Here is a 17,448-nt window from a genome sequence, read left to right as displayed (position 1 = left end):
TTACCAGAAACAAGTTTCACCATGGTTATTTCTGAACAGTGCTCTCTGCATGAAAAAGCTTCATATGAGATGACTGATTTTTTTTTACTACTCTCGCCTCCCTGTCTTCCCATCTCCTCCCCTTCCCCTGTTTATGAACAGTGACGGTCAGAGCGCATTTGACTGGTTGGCTGATGACTCTAAAGAAGACATTTGTATTGGCACCTAGCTCAGTGCTGCGGATTATCGTCCTCATCACCAGTCTCATTGTGCTGCCTTACTTGGGGTAAATCATTCTCCTCTCCACAGAGCTGATGGGTTTGCTTTCCTCTTCATTCCTGTTTCCTGTCACTTAATAGCTGAATTAGGGTAGCTCAGAACATTTTCCCCAAATACTAACCATAATATAAAGCCTAAATAGTATCAATATCTGGAAAAGAAACATTTACAAATTCACAAGTGTGACTGCTCTAGGCAGGCATGACAGTGATGTCCCTTTTGAAAAAATAGGCAGATGGCAGAGAGGCAAACATGTATCCTACGGAGAATTTATTTCCATTCTATTAAATGCACTGTTAAGAAAGCTAATGGAAGAATATCTTGTTTATAAGTTAAATAATCTGTTCTACAGCACTCTGTACAAGACTTTAAATTCTTAGTCCATAATTTGATTCAGCATGTGTTTCTTTTAAACAGTGAAGCCACAAAAAAACAAAAAACTCCTTTAAAATACCAGCTATTCTTTTTGCCAGTGTATTATGTCTTTGAAGGAAATATTTCTAACAACAGATTGATTCTATATGCCAGTGGAAATATAATTATGAATCATGAATTCTCACACAACCATGACGACTTTCTTCTTATGCCGCCCACAGAGTTCATGGAGCCACTCTTGGAGTAGGATCCCTTCTAGCTGGTTTTGTAGGAGAATCCACCATGGTTGCGATAGCAGCCTGTTACGTCTATCGGAAACAGGTAAAAATTAGGCTCTGCGGGATCTGGTGAAAGCAGTTGATGAATATAGGGGATTTTAGTTCAGATTAAGAGTACACTTTTGAAGTGTAACTCCCCAGCATCCCCACTTACTGAATTTGCTTTGCTTCCCCATGCGGTCGCAGGAGTGTGCAAACTTGGGAATTCTTTGGGTTGAAATAAAACCAAAAGGTGCCCTCCAACTGCTAGTGGGCGTTCAGGCCATGGGACCAGGCCATGGGACATGCTGGTCTGAAGTAAACCTCTTGCTCCTCAAAACGTGTATCATGGATATCATATCCTTACCACCACCTGTTTTGCACCGTAGATCTCTTACTACAGTACAACATAGCTTCTTTATATAGACATAGGAACTACTCATCCAAGCTTATTATATGTATATGTGTATGTGTATGTGTGTATATATATGTATACTTTTATTTCTTTACAAAACCAGCTCTGCTGAAAATGGACAAAAAGTACCGTTGCTTATTCTTTTTGCCATCTAAAGAAGTGGCTTAAAACAAGATATACTCCTGCAGCAGTAGAGGATAAGAGCTTACAAATACTTAAACAGGCGAGGATTTCTCATAGGCATACTTTTACATATTTCACACACTACAGTCCTGCATGTACGGAGTAGTAGTGGTACATGGATTTCAAAGAATATTCCACTAAATGAAGTCAAACACAGGATAAATATTGGCTAGGTGACCGGGTACATCGCAGTACCTGCATATTGTACCCTTCCAGTTATGTGTTCAAGGCACTGTGTAGGCACCAGGCCCAACACCAAGCAGAAATGGCGTGGTGTGTACATCATTCCGTGGTGCAGAAGGACTCTGTGGATGGGAGCAGAAAATAAAATCTATGCATTTGCTTTTTTTTTTTAATTAGGTTTCTTACTAAAGGCCAAGCGAAGATGCCCATCACTTCTATTTTTAGCAAAAAAATACGGAAGATGGAACATCTAAAAGCCTTATATTGGAACAAACTAAAACCAGTTTTGATATGTATTAACAGTGCAGGCCATGGCAGTAGACCAAAGTGTACAAGGTTCATAAGGAAATAGAAGACCTTGATCTCCATCATGATTAGGCTGTCATGTTTTTCTTGAGCACCAAAGAGTAAAAACTGTAGACACGGAAATGGCTGTTCTTGGCCTATGGCTTCACAACATACATCTGTTGGGACTAACCTCCTCATCGCTTGTTTGTTAGAGAAATAGCTCATAGTGCGTTTCTGGCCAGGGACATGGTACTTAATTTTTTGCAGTGATGAGTGCAGGTAGTAGTAATAATAACTGTGCCAACCTAATTTATTCCCTTACCAGAATTAGTGTGTAGCTGACAGCATTGTCTCAACAGCCAGCGTGACAGTGGCAGAGCCAACCGGTAGCTGTATATACCAACTTGTTTTCACCTACAGTGGTAATAAGTGGGCGGCATCTGAGATCTGCAAATCAAGTGTTGTGTAGACACCTCTCAAATTTTGAAACTCTGATATGCCCAATTCAGCTGAATCAACAATACCTGTGGGGGACTTTTTGTCAGCTGTACAAGTGTTTTCTGTAAAACTAGTCAGCCTGCTGAGAAATGGATAATGAGGAACAGATGCTTCAACTTGTTTTGTAGCGGGGCTGAATGCTTCTTAGCTTTACTAATCCAGGACATCCTGGATGAATCACAGGACTCTTGAATGCCCTCCTGCTACTGCTAGCCAAAAATACTCTAATATTACTTGGCCTTGATGGGGTGGGGGCTCACAATGGATCAGCAATATCAAGAAAAGCCAGGATGCTCACACCTTGTAAAATTCCTGAAGTTTGACGTTTGAGAAATTAGGTTGCCACCTCTGTCTCCCTCCCTAGAGCAGCTTATCTTCTCTCATATTTTGTTTGCTTTTCTTTTTTTTTTTTTAATAAAAAATCCGTGATGTAAAAGATTCCAGATGCTCTCTTCCCTCCAGTCGTGCTGAAGCCTGTTTTGGATGTTGCTTAGCATAAGAAATGCCTCTATTATTGCATTTATGTTAGAAAGGAGAAAGCTGAGCCCCAGGAAGGTTATGGAAACCTTCTAAGTTAAATCAACTTATTAGTGACAAGCCATGAATATGACTCAAATATTCTAGCTCTTAATAACATACCCCCCCCCCAAAAATTATTCGCACCTCGCTTCTCGCAGTGCCCAAAGTTTGTAGGACGCTGTTCATGCACAACTTACTGATAGGTTTCCAAACACTTGTTTCAATCTAGAAAAAGAAGCGGAATGAGAATGAAGCAGCTACAGAAGGTGAAGACTCTGCAATGACCGACATGCCTCACACAGAGGAAATGACAGACATCGTAGAAATGAGAGAAGAGAATGAATAATAAATGGGATGCAATTGTTCTCTGCAGGGACGATTGGAGTGACACTTCAGCATCTTGTCGTCTCTCATACTTTTTTGTTTGTTCATTTTTATTTTTGTAATAAAGAGGCCTTGATTTAAAAGGTTTCAGATAAATTCTCTAGCATACTGAGTATGCTCTCACTGATGAGGGACCTAAAGAGAGGTCTTTGCTTTTTTTTTTTCCCCAATTGAATTTGTTTTCTCACTCCATGCAAACATAAAAGATACAATTGCATCACTGTAGAGTCTTCCTTACTTATGCATCCACCTTCTCTGGACAATCTGCATTTGTCAACCAAAGCCCTGCTCTCTGTGCGTGTGTGTGTGTGTGCGCGCGTGTGCATGCGCTTGCACACTCGCACATGCACATGCACGTGTGCCACTGGCTCAATGCTACCGCCATAATCCTACTCCCTCCCCTCTTTCCTTTTCCTTCCTTTTCTTTATGAGAAATGTTAAGGAAAAGAAGTTTGGAATACAAAGCTTTATTTTACTTGCTTGAAAATTACTTTGCTACATAAACTAATATACTATGGTGAACTATATCTTTTTGTTTGGCCTCATCGCTAAAGCTTATACTGCACAGGGTACAAAACAGGGAGGAACGTGTAAGTCTCCATGTACAAAGTGGAGAAAAACAGGTTCCTCTCTCCTGTTAAAAGTGTGTGGATGTGTATATACACACACAGGTACATAAACAGAGACATATATATATATTTTTATATATATATGCATACGATAAATAAAATACACATGGGACAAGAACTCTATTTAGCTTTCATTCCATCAGAAAGATAGTAATCTTTTGAAAAATGTAAACATTTAATTCAGAATTTTCTTGAATCGTTAAGCCCCACCTTACGTATAATTTTCTTTAGAAAAATAACCAAACATGCACTTTCCTCTTGTGAAGAGGGCGATGGCAACTGATAGACTTTGACTGTATTTGAATTAAAAAAAAAATAAATATTGACAAGCTTTACCAAAGTTCTTGTCCACTGATTTAACTTTAATTTTTAAAGGTTGATTTGCTCTATATACTTATTTCTGGTGCCTATATACTAAAAAAAAAAAAAAAAATCCGATAACGTATGCAGGATACCATGGTATATCGCATTACTACACATAGCTCCATGAAATTTTTTATATAGAGATGTACACATACTCACACACACGTGTGTATATGTATATATACTTATATATATACACACACACATATGTATGTTTTGCTATAATATATTTACCTATGCAGTAGATCAAAATCCATATGGTGAAGCTCAAGTACTGACGGTCCTCCAGGTCGTTAATAAGGGACCTTGATCATATGTTAGCTCTCAAGGCAAGAGCTGCGTGCAAGGGGGGAGCTGCTCACATCACTCGGCAAGCGCTGTACTTGGAGAAGGCGGCAGGCGCTGTGTCGTTGTGGTTGAAGTGGGCCTTAAATAACAGAGCGTGAGGTCAGGTGGGCGACTGGTATCGGGTGGAAATGAAGCCCATATAAGAGGTGACCGAACCAGAGAGGGTTTGGGTGCCACCGATGATGGCTGCAGCAGCAGCTTGTATTTCTGTGCTCTTCCGTGTTTGGCTGCGGGGCAGCGTTCGGTACCGGTTTGTAGTAGCTTGGGTTCTTTCAGATTTAATCGTGCCAGAGTCTGGAAACCGTTATCCTCCATGCCGTATCCATAAATCAGTTAATTTAAACCTTATTTAGTGAAAGTATATTTTTCTAAGTTGTGGAAGTAATTATTTAATTGTGGACAAATTCTGTTTCTAGATTTATTTGCCAGGTAGTCCCCGCACTCAGAGAACTGATCAAAACTAAACATTACTTTAAATGTTATATCGATATATGTGTATGTAGACATACACATGTGTATAAATATATATATTGTATATTATGTACATTTATTTTAAGCTACAATACATTTCCTATTTTTCCAAGTTCAGCTAAAAATGTCTCTGAAAAACTACAGAGTTGGCTAGTAACCAGTTATGGCCGTCATGAAAGGCATTGTATCAATGAACTTTACATTTTATCGTAAACATTTGTACTAATTTGTTACATGTACAAATGCAATAAGAAAAAAATGTAGAAATTATTGTGTTGAATGAGATTTGCAAAATCAGTTCATGGTTAATGAGCAGTGGCACTAGGAGGGTAAGACTAAATCCAGTAACCACATGTTTTCTGTGCCACCACAAGGTTGTTCTCCTTGTTTCTGACAGTAGTTTAAAAAAAAAAAAGATTAAAAAAAAAACCCCTCAGACAAATGAACTTTGTGCAGTATGTAGACTGTACACATTCATGAATACAGGCTCTCAAACAGTCATATGTATATAACGTGTATATAGACTGTTACAGATCACGGTGGCCATTTGAGGTCTTCTCTATTCATGTAGTTTTGGTTTCTCCAGTACGTTTGCATCCAAGTCCACAAGATGCAGTTTTTCAGGAACTGTAGAGATAAAGCAAGAAAATATTTTTGTGTAATACTTCTTTTGGTACATGACTAAAATTCAAACGGCAGTTATTTTTGAAGAATTTTGAGCATTACCGATGTAGGTTTCATGGTAATAATTGCACCAAAAAGTAAAAATTTGAAAACAAATTAAATGAAACACTGAAGCTTTTGCTTTAGATAGAAGATGAACAAATATCAAAAACTGAATTATTGGTTATACAGGACTAAACTAATGGTAATTTTTTCAATTGTGTGGGTAATACGTCATAGTCCTTTACTCTGCAAGATACCAAATGAGCGCAGGAATGGTGGGATTTGGGCAAGAACTCAAGCAGTGACGTAAGGACGCATGCATCGCATCTCCTTCTGCTTCCTGCGGGTCACGTATTTCTTTACGTTGCTCTGCTGGATTAACAAAACACGCTGACGTTTCTGGAACGAGCGAGTCCAAACCAGCCCCTCGTGCCGGCCCAGGTACTCGCTGCGTGGGCAGGCAGGGTGCTCAGCGGGACGGCGCGTGCCCAAGGAGCGCCCTGTTCCCTGCAGCCTCTGGTTCTGCTTCTGGGTACTCCTGGTCAGGAGCTTCAGCAACCACCTGAAACCTCACTGCTCTGACTCCCAGCCAGTGGCAAATTCAGCTGGGCTGGTGAAGCAGCCAGCCTGATGGGTTACAGGCTGGGAGCGGGCAGCCGTCCTCCTCGGCTGAAGCCTCAGCCAGAGCGTTACTGGTTCCAGTGTCTCTCTCAGGCAGATGCTGGTGTACACCCTGTCCTGCACCTCTTCCTTCCCAAAAGGACTTTCCCGAGTTCTAGTAAAATGGCTTAGCTGTCTCTCTTGTGTTTTTGCTTATGAAATGGCTATCTTATCTGTGATAAATATTTTACAACAGAAACCTGTTAAGTTTCTGTGTCGGAGAGCCGGAGCACAGTCATCTCAATGAATTCATGTGGAGACTTGGCCTTTCCAAACTTTCTTGAGAATTACTGAATTATACAATCATCAAAGTTACAATAAAAAGAGGAACAAAGTTGATCTGCATCCTACATCTTAAATTTCAGAACAGCTCACACAGCGGGAAATAAGAGCAGAACACCGATAAGCTGTGGATTAATGTTCCTTGGCTTTTAATACGTACGTAAAATTGTGCTAACTTGTCTTGAGTTTTCCTTTTGCAGAATTAACAGGAAACACTGGGGTTTTTTCCTTCCTCACTGCCCTAAGCAGGCCTCTCACGCTTACCAAGCAGTGGACTTGATGGAAAAAGCTCTGCATTTCCCAGCCAGTGCTTGAGGCCATTTGGGCACAGCAGCAGGTTCCCAGGCGTGGGGCAGCCCCGCGCCCCGTCCCCCTGGCACAGCCGTTCCAGGCAGGAGCGCTCAGTTGCCTGCTTGTTAGATAGAGCACCCTGAGTGAGAGGATTGGGTGAGTAACAGAGAAGTCTTTTCTTTTCTACTCGTTTTGCTGCTAAGTATTTCCTTGGAGCGGGGGAGATTTATATCTGGCTCTTGCTTGGTGTTTTGCCGAATCTGCAGCCAGAGAGGGAGCAGCCCGAGACAGAGGGCGAGCTGATGAATGCAGCCAATTCAGGGCAGGCCACGACGCACAAACAGAAACCTTTTGAAGGCGAGAGCGCCTTCTTTTGTGCTTAAAAAGAAGGGAGAAAGGATGCTTTCAGGCCCAGGCGCCCGGAGTCGCCAGGCATAGTTTTGCGTTGGGCTGCAAGGTGGCAATGGGAACGGGGTGTCCTGCGGCTCCAGCATCCCGGCCCCGCCGCCGGCATCCTCGGCGAAATGCAGGGCAGTGCAGGGGATGGCGAGGTGGCAGCATCAGCTCCGTCTCTCACTGAGATTTTGTGGTTGTGGTGTGATCGGCACGGATTTGAGTGCAGCTGGGTGTTATCTGAGCATAGTTGCAGTAGCCATTAGTGTATTGGAAAGCCATGCATATCTATATGGGTGTGTATATGAGAGTGTTGCGCAGGCATTTTTGTTAAGGCCTTTATATAGTTCATTGGAACAAGGATTCAAGTCTAAACATGATCTTAATTTGGGACTAATACTAAGCCATTTTAAAAAAATTGCAATTTAATGCTACATAAAAGAGTACATAAAACACCCTTTCAGCAGACCTTGTACCAGTAAGCTAAAGCATGATTTAGATCAGTAAGCTGGAATGGGAGAGAAAGAGGACATGTTGAAAAGCTTATGGGTATTGTATATCCATCCTAAAGACAACAGCATGGCGTGGAGATGAAGTGAGTCAGAGGGCAGAAAACATCAGAGCTGTGGCTGCTGCCGTTTCAGCTGCCCTGGAGAGGGACTGAAGGGCAAGGAGCAATGTGTCCATAAGACACCACTTCTAAGTATTCTGGATTCTGAGCAGAGGAGCCATCAGAGAGAGGAGTGTGAAACATCTTGGAAGATTATTCACGCAGAAATATACCAACATGCAGGTTTTATAACATGCAAAGAGGAGGCACTGCATGGCTTGTTGCTTCTGCGTAACTGGCAGGACTGGATTGGGGAGATGTCACATAAACTTTAGTTAAACAAAAGACAAAATTATCATGATTTTGGTATCAAATTGGCATTACCCAAATACCAGCTTAACCATAAAATGTTCATGTTTGCTTTTTTACTGGAATTCAAGTGCAGAATACCGTATTTTCTGAAGGAAGCAAGCTCCCGCGGAGGCAGGGTGCGGTGCAGAGCAGACTCTGGGGGCTCATGGAAGAGCTCCGGCGGGAAAAGGAGCTCCAAATTTATTCTGCGCCCTGCAACACACTGTATTCAATTGCAGCCTGACAGCATCGTGAAACAAGGCAGAATTGTCAGCTTAGCAGCCAACTCGGTCCAAGCGTGGTCCCGACCTGCAGCAGCACTGCAGAGCAGCGGGAGGGCGCGGGGTGCAGGGGGAGCCCTGGCTCTCCGCTCGGGTTTGGACAGCTTGCATAGATTTGCTTTGGAGACCCAAGTTCAACTGGCGGTGCATAGATGCACTCCTCAGCAAAACCATTGCCAGACTTCTCAGTAATTGGCACCTTCTGAACAAAAAGGCCAAAGGCAAAATACGGGGGCAGAGAGATGGAGCTTTGAGCTTGGCTTGGAGCACGTCCTCACACAGAAGGGCATTTTGGCTGCAGCTTGTACAAGTTAATTGTACAGTTAAAGAGTGAGCATCAGTGTCAGCATTTCATAATCAAGATACCCACTCTATCTCAGTAAAACAGAACAACTGTGGTATATTTCTAGGTGCTCTTTTGTCTTTGTAACCCTGAGGGGAAAGTTTTCCTTAGTATTACCAAGCCTTGTCACTGCTCAAATCAATTTATTAGTTTCACCTCATTGTTATTTTCTGTCATTCCTAGTTCAGCATCTTCAGACGTTTCCTTATTTTCTTCTGAAGGCTCCTGCTAGGCTTATTTTGTCTGTTGGCATTTTGAGAAGGAAAATGTAATCATCACGCTGACTGAATGTCAAGTAATGCCGTGATTAAAAAGTAGCTTACAACAAACCTCTTCTTTGACAGACTGTTTTTTACTTTTCATTTGCTAAGCTGAAAAGGAGAGCCAAGAAGTAGAAGGAATTGGGGGGGTGTCCTTATTTAAAATCAAGAATTAAAAGAATTAATTCAAGTTCATTACTTAACTCCAGCCACTTTGTGACTTTCTAATGATCCATAAGACCACGACCCAAACTTTTCCAGCAAAGTTAGCACTGCATCCCCAGAGCAGCACAGAATAGTTTGAAGCACTGGGAAACACAAGACTTCATATATTTCACAACTAAATGTATAACTTAATGAGTTGGAGAGCCTGATTAACAGGGACAATCCATTAAGTTTAAAAATTCAGCTGGACGTGAGCAGCCTGATCCAATGTCTAAGGTGGCCCTGCTTTGAGCGAGGGGGGCTAGATAAGATGACTGCCTGCGGTCCCCTTCTGACCTAAATTGTCCTCTGATTCAATCGGGAACCTAGAGAGGTCCCTTCTTCTTAAGGGACTTGAGACTGCTTGCCTTTTTTAGGCTTTCAGTTCAGGGTTGAGAGACAGTGCCTACTAGGGCTCTACAATGTAGATATCTAAGCAAAAATCTGAGCTGCACAGATTCTTTTGCTGATGACAAAGCTTTCATATTGCAGAGCCAGCTGTAAAGTACCCTCCCACCCTCTGGGAGCCCACAAGGAGGGCAAAGCAAAAATAAGCTATTGTATCTGCAGACGAAATATTTGAGTACTGTACTGCACTTTTTCAATTAACTCTAAGCAAAAACGCCTGAAACCAGCAAGCAATTGCATCTATTACCTGCTTCCTCCCATCTCTCTTCATGTGCATCATTCAGCATTTTAAAAAAAAGCTACCCTTTCTCATAAGTCCCCTTTGTAATCAACGTAATGCAAAGTAAATGCATTTACATAATAAAACAGTTTGGCCTATCTACAAATGAGAGCATATAAATCCCCTCTTAGGAAAGGATGTATTTTAAAATTGGAACAACAGCTTTATCCATAATTCAGCAAGAACACAACAGAAAATCAAAGAAAAAATTGCAGAACTGAAAAAAATAATTTTAATTGCATTAACTTTTAATGAGAATACTGTCTGGGTGGAAAGTAAAGTGTATATACACATGCAGAAAATGGCAGAGCCTGGAACTAACATGCATTGCTCAACTTTGTAGTTTGCCCTCCAAAGCAGCACTAATGTAACTCTGCTTTTGTGTCCTATTACGATAAACAAAAAAATCCTTCCTAACCTATAATGAAACAATTGGAAGGCTACAGGCAATAAGTTTACTGGTTATTTAGATCAACTGATTTCATCCGCAGAGTTTGCAAGCACCACAAAATTGCAAAAGCAAAACCTCCAAAAAAAGTTGAAAGTAGATACACATTTTTGTAGGTGACATACCCCTACTTATTACCATCAACAAGCTTTTCAAAATAAATCTGATCATCTTTTAAGTAACGTAGTTCAAAGTGCACTTCACTTACTTTAGGTTTAATAAAAATCTACCTGCAATATCTTGTATATTTTTAAAAAGCAAACGCACAAGATGCGAAATTCAACCTGTGTTTTTAAACTGGGCAGAAACCCCCACCACCGTCATAAAGACAATCAAGCTTAGATCATGTCAGGTTTTGATCTTTCAGAACATTGCTCTCGCTGCTCTGTTATTTTAGATCAGCTTTTGGTGTTGCTGCCTCTGCCTTTGTTTCTTGAAGCCAGGAGCCTATGGAGGGTTCGTGGTAAGAAACACAGGCATGGCTGGAGGACCCCAGAGCTCGTCTGCTGAGGAGGAGGATGGCTTGAGGCAGGAAGCACAGAGCTCCTTTAGAAGGACACGGTTTGGTGGCTTGTCACTCCACCGCTGGGCGTGAGCTGGCGGCAGTGATCCTCCCCAGAGCTGGCTGTTCGGAGGAGGAGAAAAAAACAGACGCCCGTCGCTGGTGGGCTTGAAGTTGGGGTTGCAGGCAGTGTCAGAGCCCCCTACGCTGCTTGTGTTATTTGTTCTGCAACAATGGCAGAGCGTGTTAACTACCACAGGCCACAGAAATCCAAACTGGAGACCAAAGACTCGACTCTGTGTGGTGGAATGGCTGAAATGTGTTTAATGGTGCTCGGGCAGCACAGCCTAGCAGCATTCCCAAGCCTTGAGAAAGCCTTGCTTCATCTGTATTGGAGAGAAAGCTTCTGGGAGTGCCTGAGGAGGAGCACGTGTGAGCAAGTGAGTGTGGAGGAGTGTGTGTGTATGTGGAGAGAGAGGGAGAGATGGCCGCAAATGAATGAGCTGAAGTGTCTTTTGCAAGCGCCCTGCACTGCATTATCCTGCAAGGACCATACTGGTGGGCAGAGAGAACCGTAACCCCTTCATTTACCATCTTTAGTGAAAGGTTCACTGGCCTTTGAAGGTTATCGGGCAGTGTTACTAGATACTAGTTACTAGATAAAGCCAAACTTTATAGTGCTAGGAGCACAAAAGACAGCAAATTTTGCCACACTTTTTGCAATGGAGAAAGAAGCAAGCTCCACACACCCTGCTCTCTCCATCTTTGCAGTCTTGAGCAGGGCCAGCAACAAGGTCACTCTAGGAGGAAACTACAAAGATTGAGCAAAACCTAAAGGGCACAGCAGAAGACGAGGACTATTTTGTCTTCACAGCAGGGAATCATCATGGAGGAGAACCAAATTACGTAGAGGTAACCCCCAGAAAGTCTCTCAAAGGAGATGCGGTTTCTGAACAGAGGTTCGAGATAGCTTTGACCACATCGTGTGAGGTCAGACTGCACCATTTGTAGAGTAATACTACAAGGATAGCAGGTTCTCCAATCTCAGAGAGGTGCTATAAGGATAAAATTCACTAATGCTGGTAAAAAATGCTTGGATACTACAGGGAACAGCGCCACAGAAATGCCTAAAAATACTGAATTCATATTTGCATGTTCTAATTGTGCCTTTGGGTTCTCTAAAATTGACTTGTTTTTAGTTTCATGGAAACACTTTTAAAATTGGGAGTGGGCAGTAGTGTCTGGAAGCAGCATCCTAAAAAAGGGCAGCCCAAAGTCTGGAGACTCTTGCTCAGGAAAGAGGGGAAAGGATGCTTGGGGGCCTTGTCTTTTCCTGACCTGGCCCTCTGACCATGGAGTATTCTGCAGGACAATGTCTTGTTCTGTTCTCAGCACGCTTACAACACTGAAAGAGGCAAGAGCAGTAGCTGGCCACGCGTTAGGGCATGCTGCAGTTGCATTGGGATTAAGGTCAATTCTCTAAACACCTTTCTGTAGAGAAAAAGCCCCATTTTTTCAGTTCATTTCTGTAATTTGAAGGTCAATCTGAGAACTAGGCAAATGCATATTTCACCTGAGAGGTATCACTTGTTTTTCATTCCTTTCAGAGTATCTTTCAGTATCAGATTCAGATTCTTTCCTTCAGGATAAAGCTGTCTTCATGCAAAGCAGCGTGCCTAATAGCCATCCTCGACTACTTAAACAAGTCAATTTTGCAAGGACTGTAGGTGTCAAGCCAGAGCACCATTTGGGACTACAGTACAGGGATCCTAGATTTTAAATGAAATGTTACCTCACGCATCATTTTCTGTCATACTTGTAGAATTCCAGTTGATTTCTCTCAAAATAAATGTTGCTTTCTGTAATTTGTACACGCTAAAGCTACTGGTTTGGTTTTTTAATGACCATTTTGCTTTGCTTTAAACATGTGGGTTTTCTTTAAACTCTAAAGAAACCGATGAAGGTTAAAACTTCGTATACTTTTAAAATGACTGCTAAGGTCAAAAGTATAAAAGTACGTGTTGCATTAAAATTGAGTGCTGTTTATGTATTTAACAGAGGTGTATGTTTTTGCATTGTTAAAAAGAATGATCTATGCTTTCTTTGGGGGGGGGATCTGTGCTCCAATATTGTCCAATAGCTTTCATATTCTAATTACTTTAAGTAAAGTTCTAACAGTTTGCATATGATTCATGATTCTGATTGCTTCTGTTTTATTAATTCTCATAATCTGACATGGTCTAAAGTGCTCTTCTCATTTGGAACAAGCAAAGTATACCTCCTGGTGAGAAATTAATCCAACACGCAAATTTTTTTTGAATTACGAGCATGATGCTGCCAACTGCAAGGTCTTAACTTGAAGTTACTGAAATCCAAGGGTATCCATAAAATGGTGCAAGACAAGCTCTTTATTTCTACAAAGCCTCCAAGTGTTGTTGACATGGAAATACCATGGTCAGAACACTTTTTCCACACCAAATCTAAAACTTTTATAATTCCTGTTAAATAGACACTTAGTACTTAAAAGGAGAGCATTATTCTCGTCAGGCCAGGGCAAACTAAAATGTCATGAGGGGACGCTTCATCCATCCATCTGGCAAGCCACCAAAGCTGTTCTTACGAAGCTGTGAAAACGTTCCTTAACCAAAAATGTTTAGTGTTTGATTTTGAATAGCGTGTCCCTTGGGTACTCCCAAATGACTAAATCTGAGCCACCCAGAGCCAGCGAGAAGGCTGACTATGGGACCACAGCCTTAAACGTCTCTCCTGATGCAACACTTCAGCAGCTGCTGTTTTCAAAAAGGTCGTGGAGCGGTACGATGGTAGGGCTTTGCTCATACCTGCGACTGACCCCCTGGGACTCTGCTACCTCAGCTCTCTTCACGCTGGCCCGCAGCAGAGATTCAGATGATGCTCCCAGAGAGAAGTCCAGCTTCTCCAGCCCACAAAATGACCACCTCACATACTGTTTTCTATTTTCAATTTTAGGCAGCCTGCGATCTCCAGCATCCTGTAACCCTAAAGCCTGGCCTGCCTTAGGGTCCCCCACGCGTTGTCAGCCCTTCAATTCCTGCCCATCTCATCTTATCTCCTCTCCTTGGGGCTCCCCGACCACCTTCTCATCCCCCTGGCACCTGCGGCCACATCCCCTCTGCAGTGCAGGGGGTCAGTGGTCCCCCGCCTCCGCGGGGTGTGCCCCATCTTCCCTGTGACAGGGCTGGGAACAGCAGCTCTGTTTCTCCTGGCCCTTGGTGAGGGGGCTGCCCAGGGGGGGCTTCGGAGACCCCTGAACTGGCTGTGGCTCTGGCCATGTCCAGCTCCCCCTTCCCGCTCTCCAGCCACCAACTGCTGTCCCCACAGATCCTGGAGAAATGATCGGCTCATGTCTGGTCACGTTCCTGCCCGAGACCAGGAACGCTGAGCGAGGCCGAGAATATAATTAGGGCATCTAAATCAGTTAATGATAACTCCCTTAGCCGCTCACAGGCACACGCTCGTTAGCTGCTGGCACCCGCCGCTGCCTTCCCATGGCTGCTTGCAAAGAGCGTGGCCTGACCTTGTCCAGCTCTCCCTGCCGAGAGCGCTAGCCTGGCAGGAGGCCATGATAAAAAAAAATAGAAAAGAAAAAAAAAAGGCTCGGATAGGGCTCAGAAAAAGATACTGCCTTTGTGTCTGCCGGTCCTCCGCACCCACTCATGAGGGCAGGGGCAAGTGAACGAACATCCCCACGGCTTGGAAGGGCAGAGCCTGTCTGAAAACAGGTGTGAGGAATACTGCCACACTGCTTCATTTTGAAAAAAGTGTAAAACAGAGTCACATGTGGTGAGTTTGACTTTCTCAAACTAAGCTTTCTCTTTCAGGGACTACGTAGGCTTTATTTCTCTCTCCCTAAGCAAGAAAGGGTCAGATTGTAAGCAGGTAAAAAGTAAGACATGCAGTATGATGGCAAATAGCATTATTAATCCACCTTCTTTGCTTGCAGTCTTGAAAGTCTCCTCTGCCTCCCTCCCTCCTTCTCTCCCATCAGCAGACCCTCCTCTGATTATTCTTCCATCAGTAATGAGGACAATTAGCTCTTCCCACGATGAGGTATAACGAAATACAATCCAGTTTATTTCTCCAAAGGGCACACATAGATTTCAGACGAGAGAGTCTTCAACCACAGACAGAAACCCTCCCGCTCGCAGACAGCAAATACTGCACAGCATTTGCTTTTGTGTCTAACAATCAATAATAAAGGGGGGAGGAAGGGGTGGGAGAACACAGCTCTGCTGGAGGTCTATAGCGCACACGCTGCTGGAGGAAGATCTGCTCTGTGCTGAGGAACAGAAAAGGGCTCATTACCACAGACAGGCGAAGAATGCCGAAACTAACAGAGGTACGGCACAAAGAGAGCAAAAGCACCGCCGTCATCTTTTGGCTGGGCTTGTCTGAAACAGCACTTCTGAGCGAGGTGTCGGACAACCACGGCGAACTCTCTCCCAGTCCCTGCGACATGGCAGAGACACCTGCAGGGAGGAAAACCAAAGCCTAGGAGTGGCTGCTGAGGAAAATACTACCTAGAAGAAAGTCAAGCAGTAATTAACTCTCTACACAGGCTGTTCTGTAGCTGTGAAAAAGCGAGCCTTCTTCCTCTAGATGACTCAAAAGGTGCAGCATCTTCCGGTGTCTCACGAGCAGAGGAGCATTCTCCCAGCAGCTGGAGCCAGTGCTCCCAAACCTACAGCCAAAACGGATTGCTCCATGCCCAGCCCACCTACCACGAGTGGGTGGTTAATTCACGCAACATCCAGTGCAGCATTTCTTTGAAGAACCAGCTGTTTCGATGGCAAGCCCCACCGATGACAACGTAGCCCCCGCGGTGCAACAGGACCACCTTCACAACCGCAGCTCTTACACCTTTTATCTTAGTTCTGCGAAGGAAATTTCACACCATTATTTCCTTTGAATTGTCCATGAGCATACACCTCTGTTGCTGTTTTCTGTCTTCTCGCTGGGAAGGCAGACACATCGGAATGGAGCATCCAGGGGGTGGGGTGATGGCGGGCTGTAGTAACACCTGGACTTTTTCATCTGGGTGTCTTACAAACCAGGTCATTGTGGAAGCCATCACAGATTTGCTTTAAACAGCCCTAAGCATTGCTCCAACTTAACTTATTTTTCTTAAATAATGCTTCCAATCACCTACTGCCTTTAAAAAGGCCCTCAGTTATGTTGGTTAATTAAAAGAGATTTTTTGTTTGTAGCATGGTTTGATGAGACAAACCCCAGCACGTCTGAGCGAGGAGAGAGCTCTACAGAGGACTCATCAGTAAATGAACACCATGGAACCACTTTTGTCTAAAAGTAACATTAATATTAGATACTAAAAGCTAGTACATAAGCACCGTGTGCCGGCCCCCTGTGGTAATACCTGCAGGAGGTGCATGAGGCCAGGGATGCTCCAGCTGGGTGTTTTCTGGGGACTTTCTTAGGGGGCCTGGATGGAAGACCAGAGTCTGAGACACACAGCAGGAGACAGCATGGCCTACCACTGTGCAAGTGCTATCTATCTAATGCAAGGGAAATAAACTGTTAACTCCCTGAAGTTTGGGTTTTTTCTTGTTGTTTCAGTTGTAGAAATCCCCTTCCCTCTTTCTTTTCAACCCTGTCAGCCAAGCAGCTCAACAATGACCCCAGAGAAGAAATTTTGTTATTGGTTCTTCTGCCCCCCCCCCAACAATATAAATTCAAAAGACAGGCTCAGGTGAGGGAATGGAAGCTGCTGTTAACTCCTGCTTGCCGGCTTGCTGAAAGAAACACAGTCCTCCAAAATGCAAATGCTCTCTTGATGCAGTTCGTTACACCCTGGCACAGAAAACGAACTTTGGCAACGAGATGAACCTGCCGTAGAAGTGGCAAGAAGCAGGCTCTCACCCAAGCAGTTACTTTCAGCTCTGCAGAACCAGTCTTTGAGCAAAACAGCCAGATCTGCTGTAAAACAAAGGCCAAAACGTTACACAATACCTAAAAAAAAAAATCCACTCAAAGAAGGGGGCTCTAGAAAGAGTTTGAGTGAAATGGATGCTGTTTTCTCATGGCCCATAAACCTGCAGACTGTACATCTTCCTTGCTCAATATAATTTATTATTTCTCTTAACCTTTCACGCTAAAAAAAAATTAATCTTACGATGCAGAAAACATTCAGAAACATGAAGAGAGGAGCAGTCCAGCAAGTGCTCCACCTCTAAAGGTACAGCCTGCTACAGTTACATCCATTAGTCTGCGGATGCAGTTTTACAATGAATACATTCCTCTCAGCTACAAATGATTTTTGTCATCGCAGCAATTCAGGAACAACAGTATAGGCAGTAACAGA

The 17,448-nt window shown here is 43.3% G+C and overlaps 1 protein-coding gene across 2 annotated transcripts in view; it reads left to right on the top strand.

Moving 5' to 3' along the window:
• Window positions 1-13,279, top strand: part of ANKH (ANKH inorganic pyrophosphate transport regulator) — a 110,273-nt gene extending 96,994 nt beyond the window's left edge. For both annotated transcript variants that reach the window (XM_076330361.1, XM_076330362.1), the window contains 3 exons: window positions 142-265; window positions 855-954; window positions 3,206-13,279. In XM_076330361.1, the coding sequence (XP_076186476.1) occupies window positions 142-265; window positions 855-954; window positions 3,206-3,322 (341 nt within the window). In that variant the 3' untranslated portion in view covers window positions 3,323-13,279. The remainder of the gene's footprint in view (window positions 1-141; window positions 266-854; window positions 955-3,205) is intronic.
• Window positions 13,280-17,448: the final 4,169 nt, after the last annotated feature.

Source organism: Aptenodytes patagonicus, chromosome 2 (assembly GCF_965638725.1).
Source record: "Aptenodytes patagonicus chromosome 2, bAptPat1.pri.cur, whole genome shotgun sequence".
Taxonomy (NCBI): Eukaryota; Metazoa; Chordata; class Aves; order Sphenisciformes; family Spheniscidae; genus Aptenodytes; species Aptenodytes patagonicus.
The sequence above is the reverse complement of the archived record's forward strand: the minus strand, read 5'-3'. Positions and strand labels throughout refer to the sequence as shown.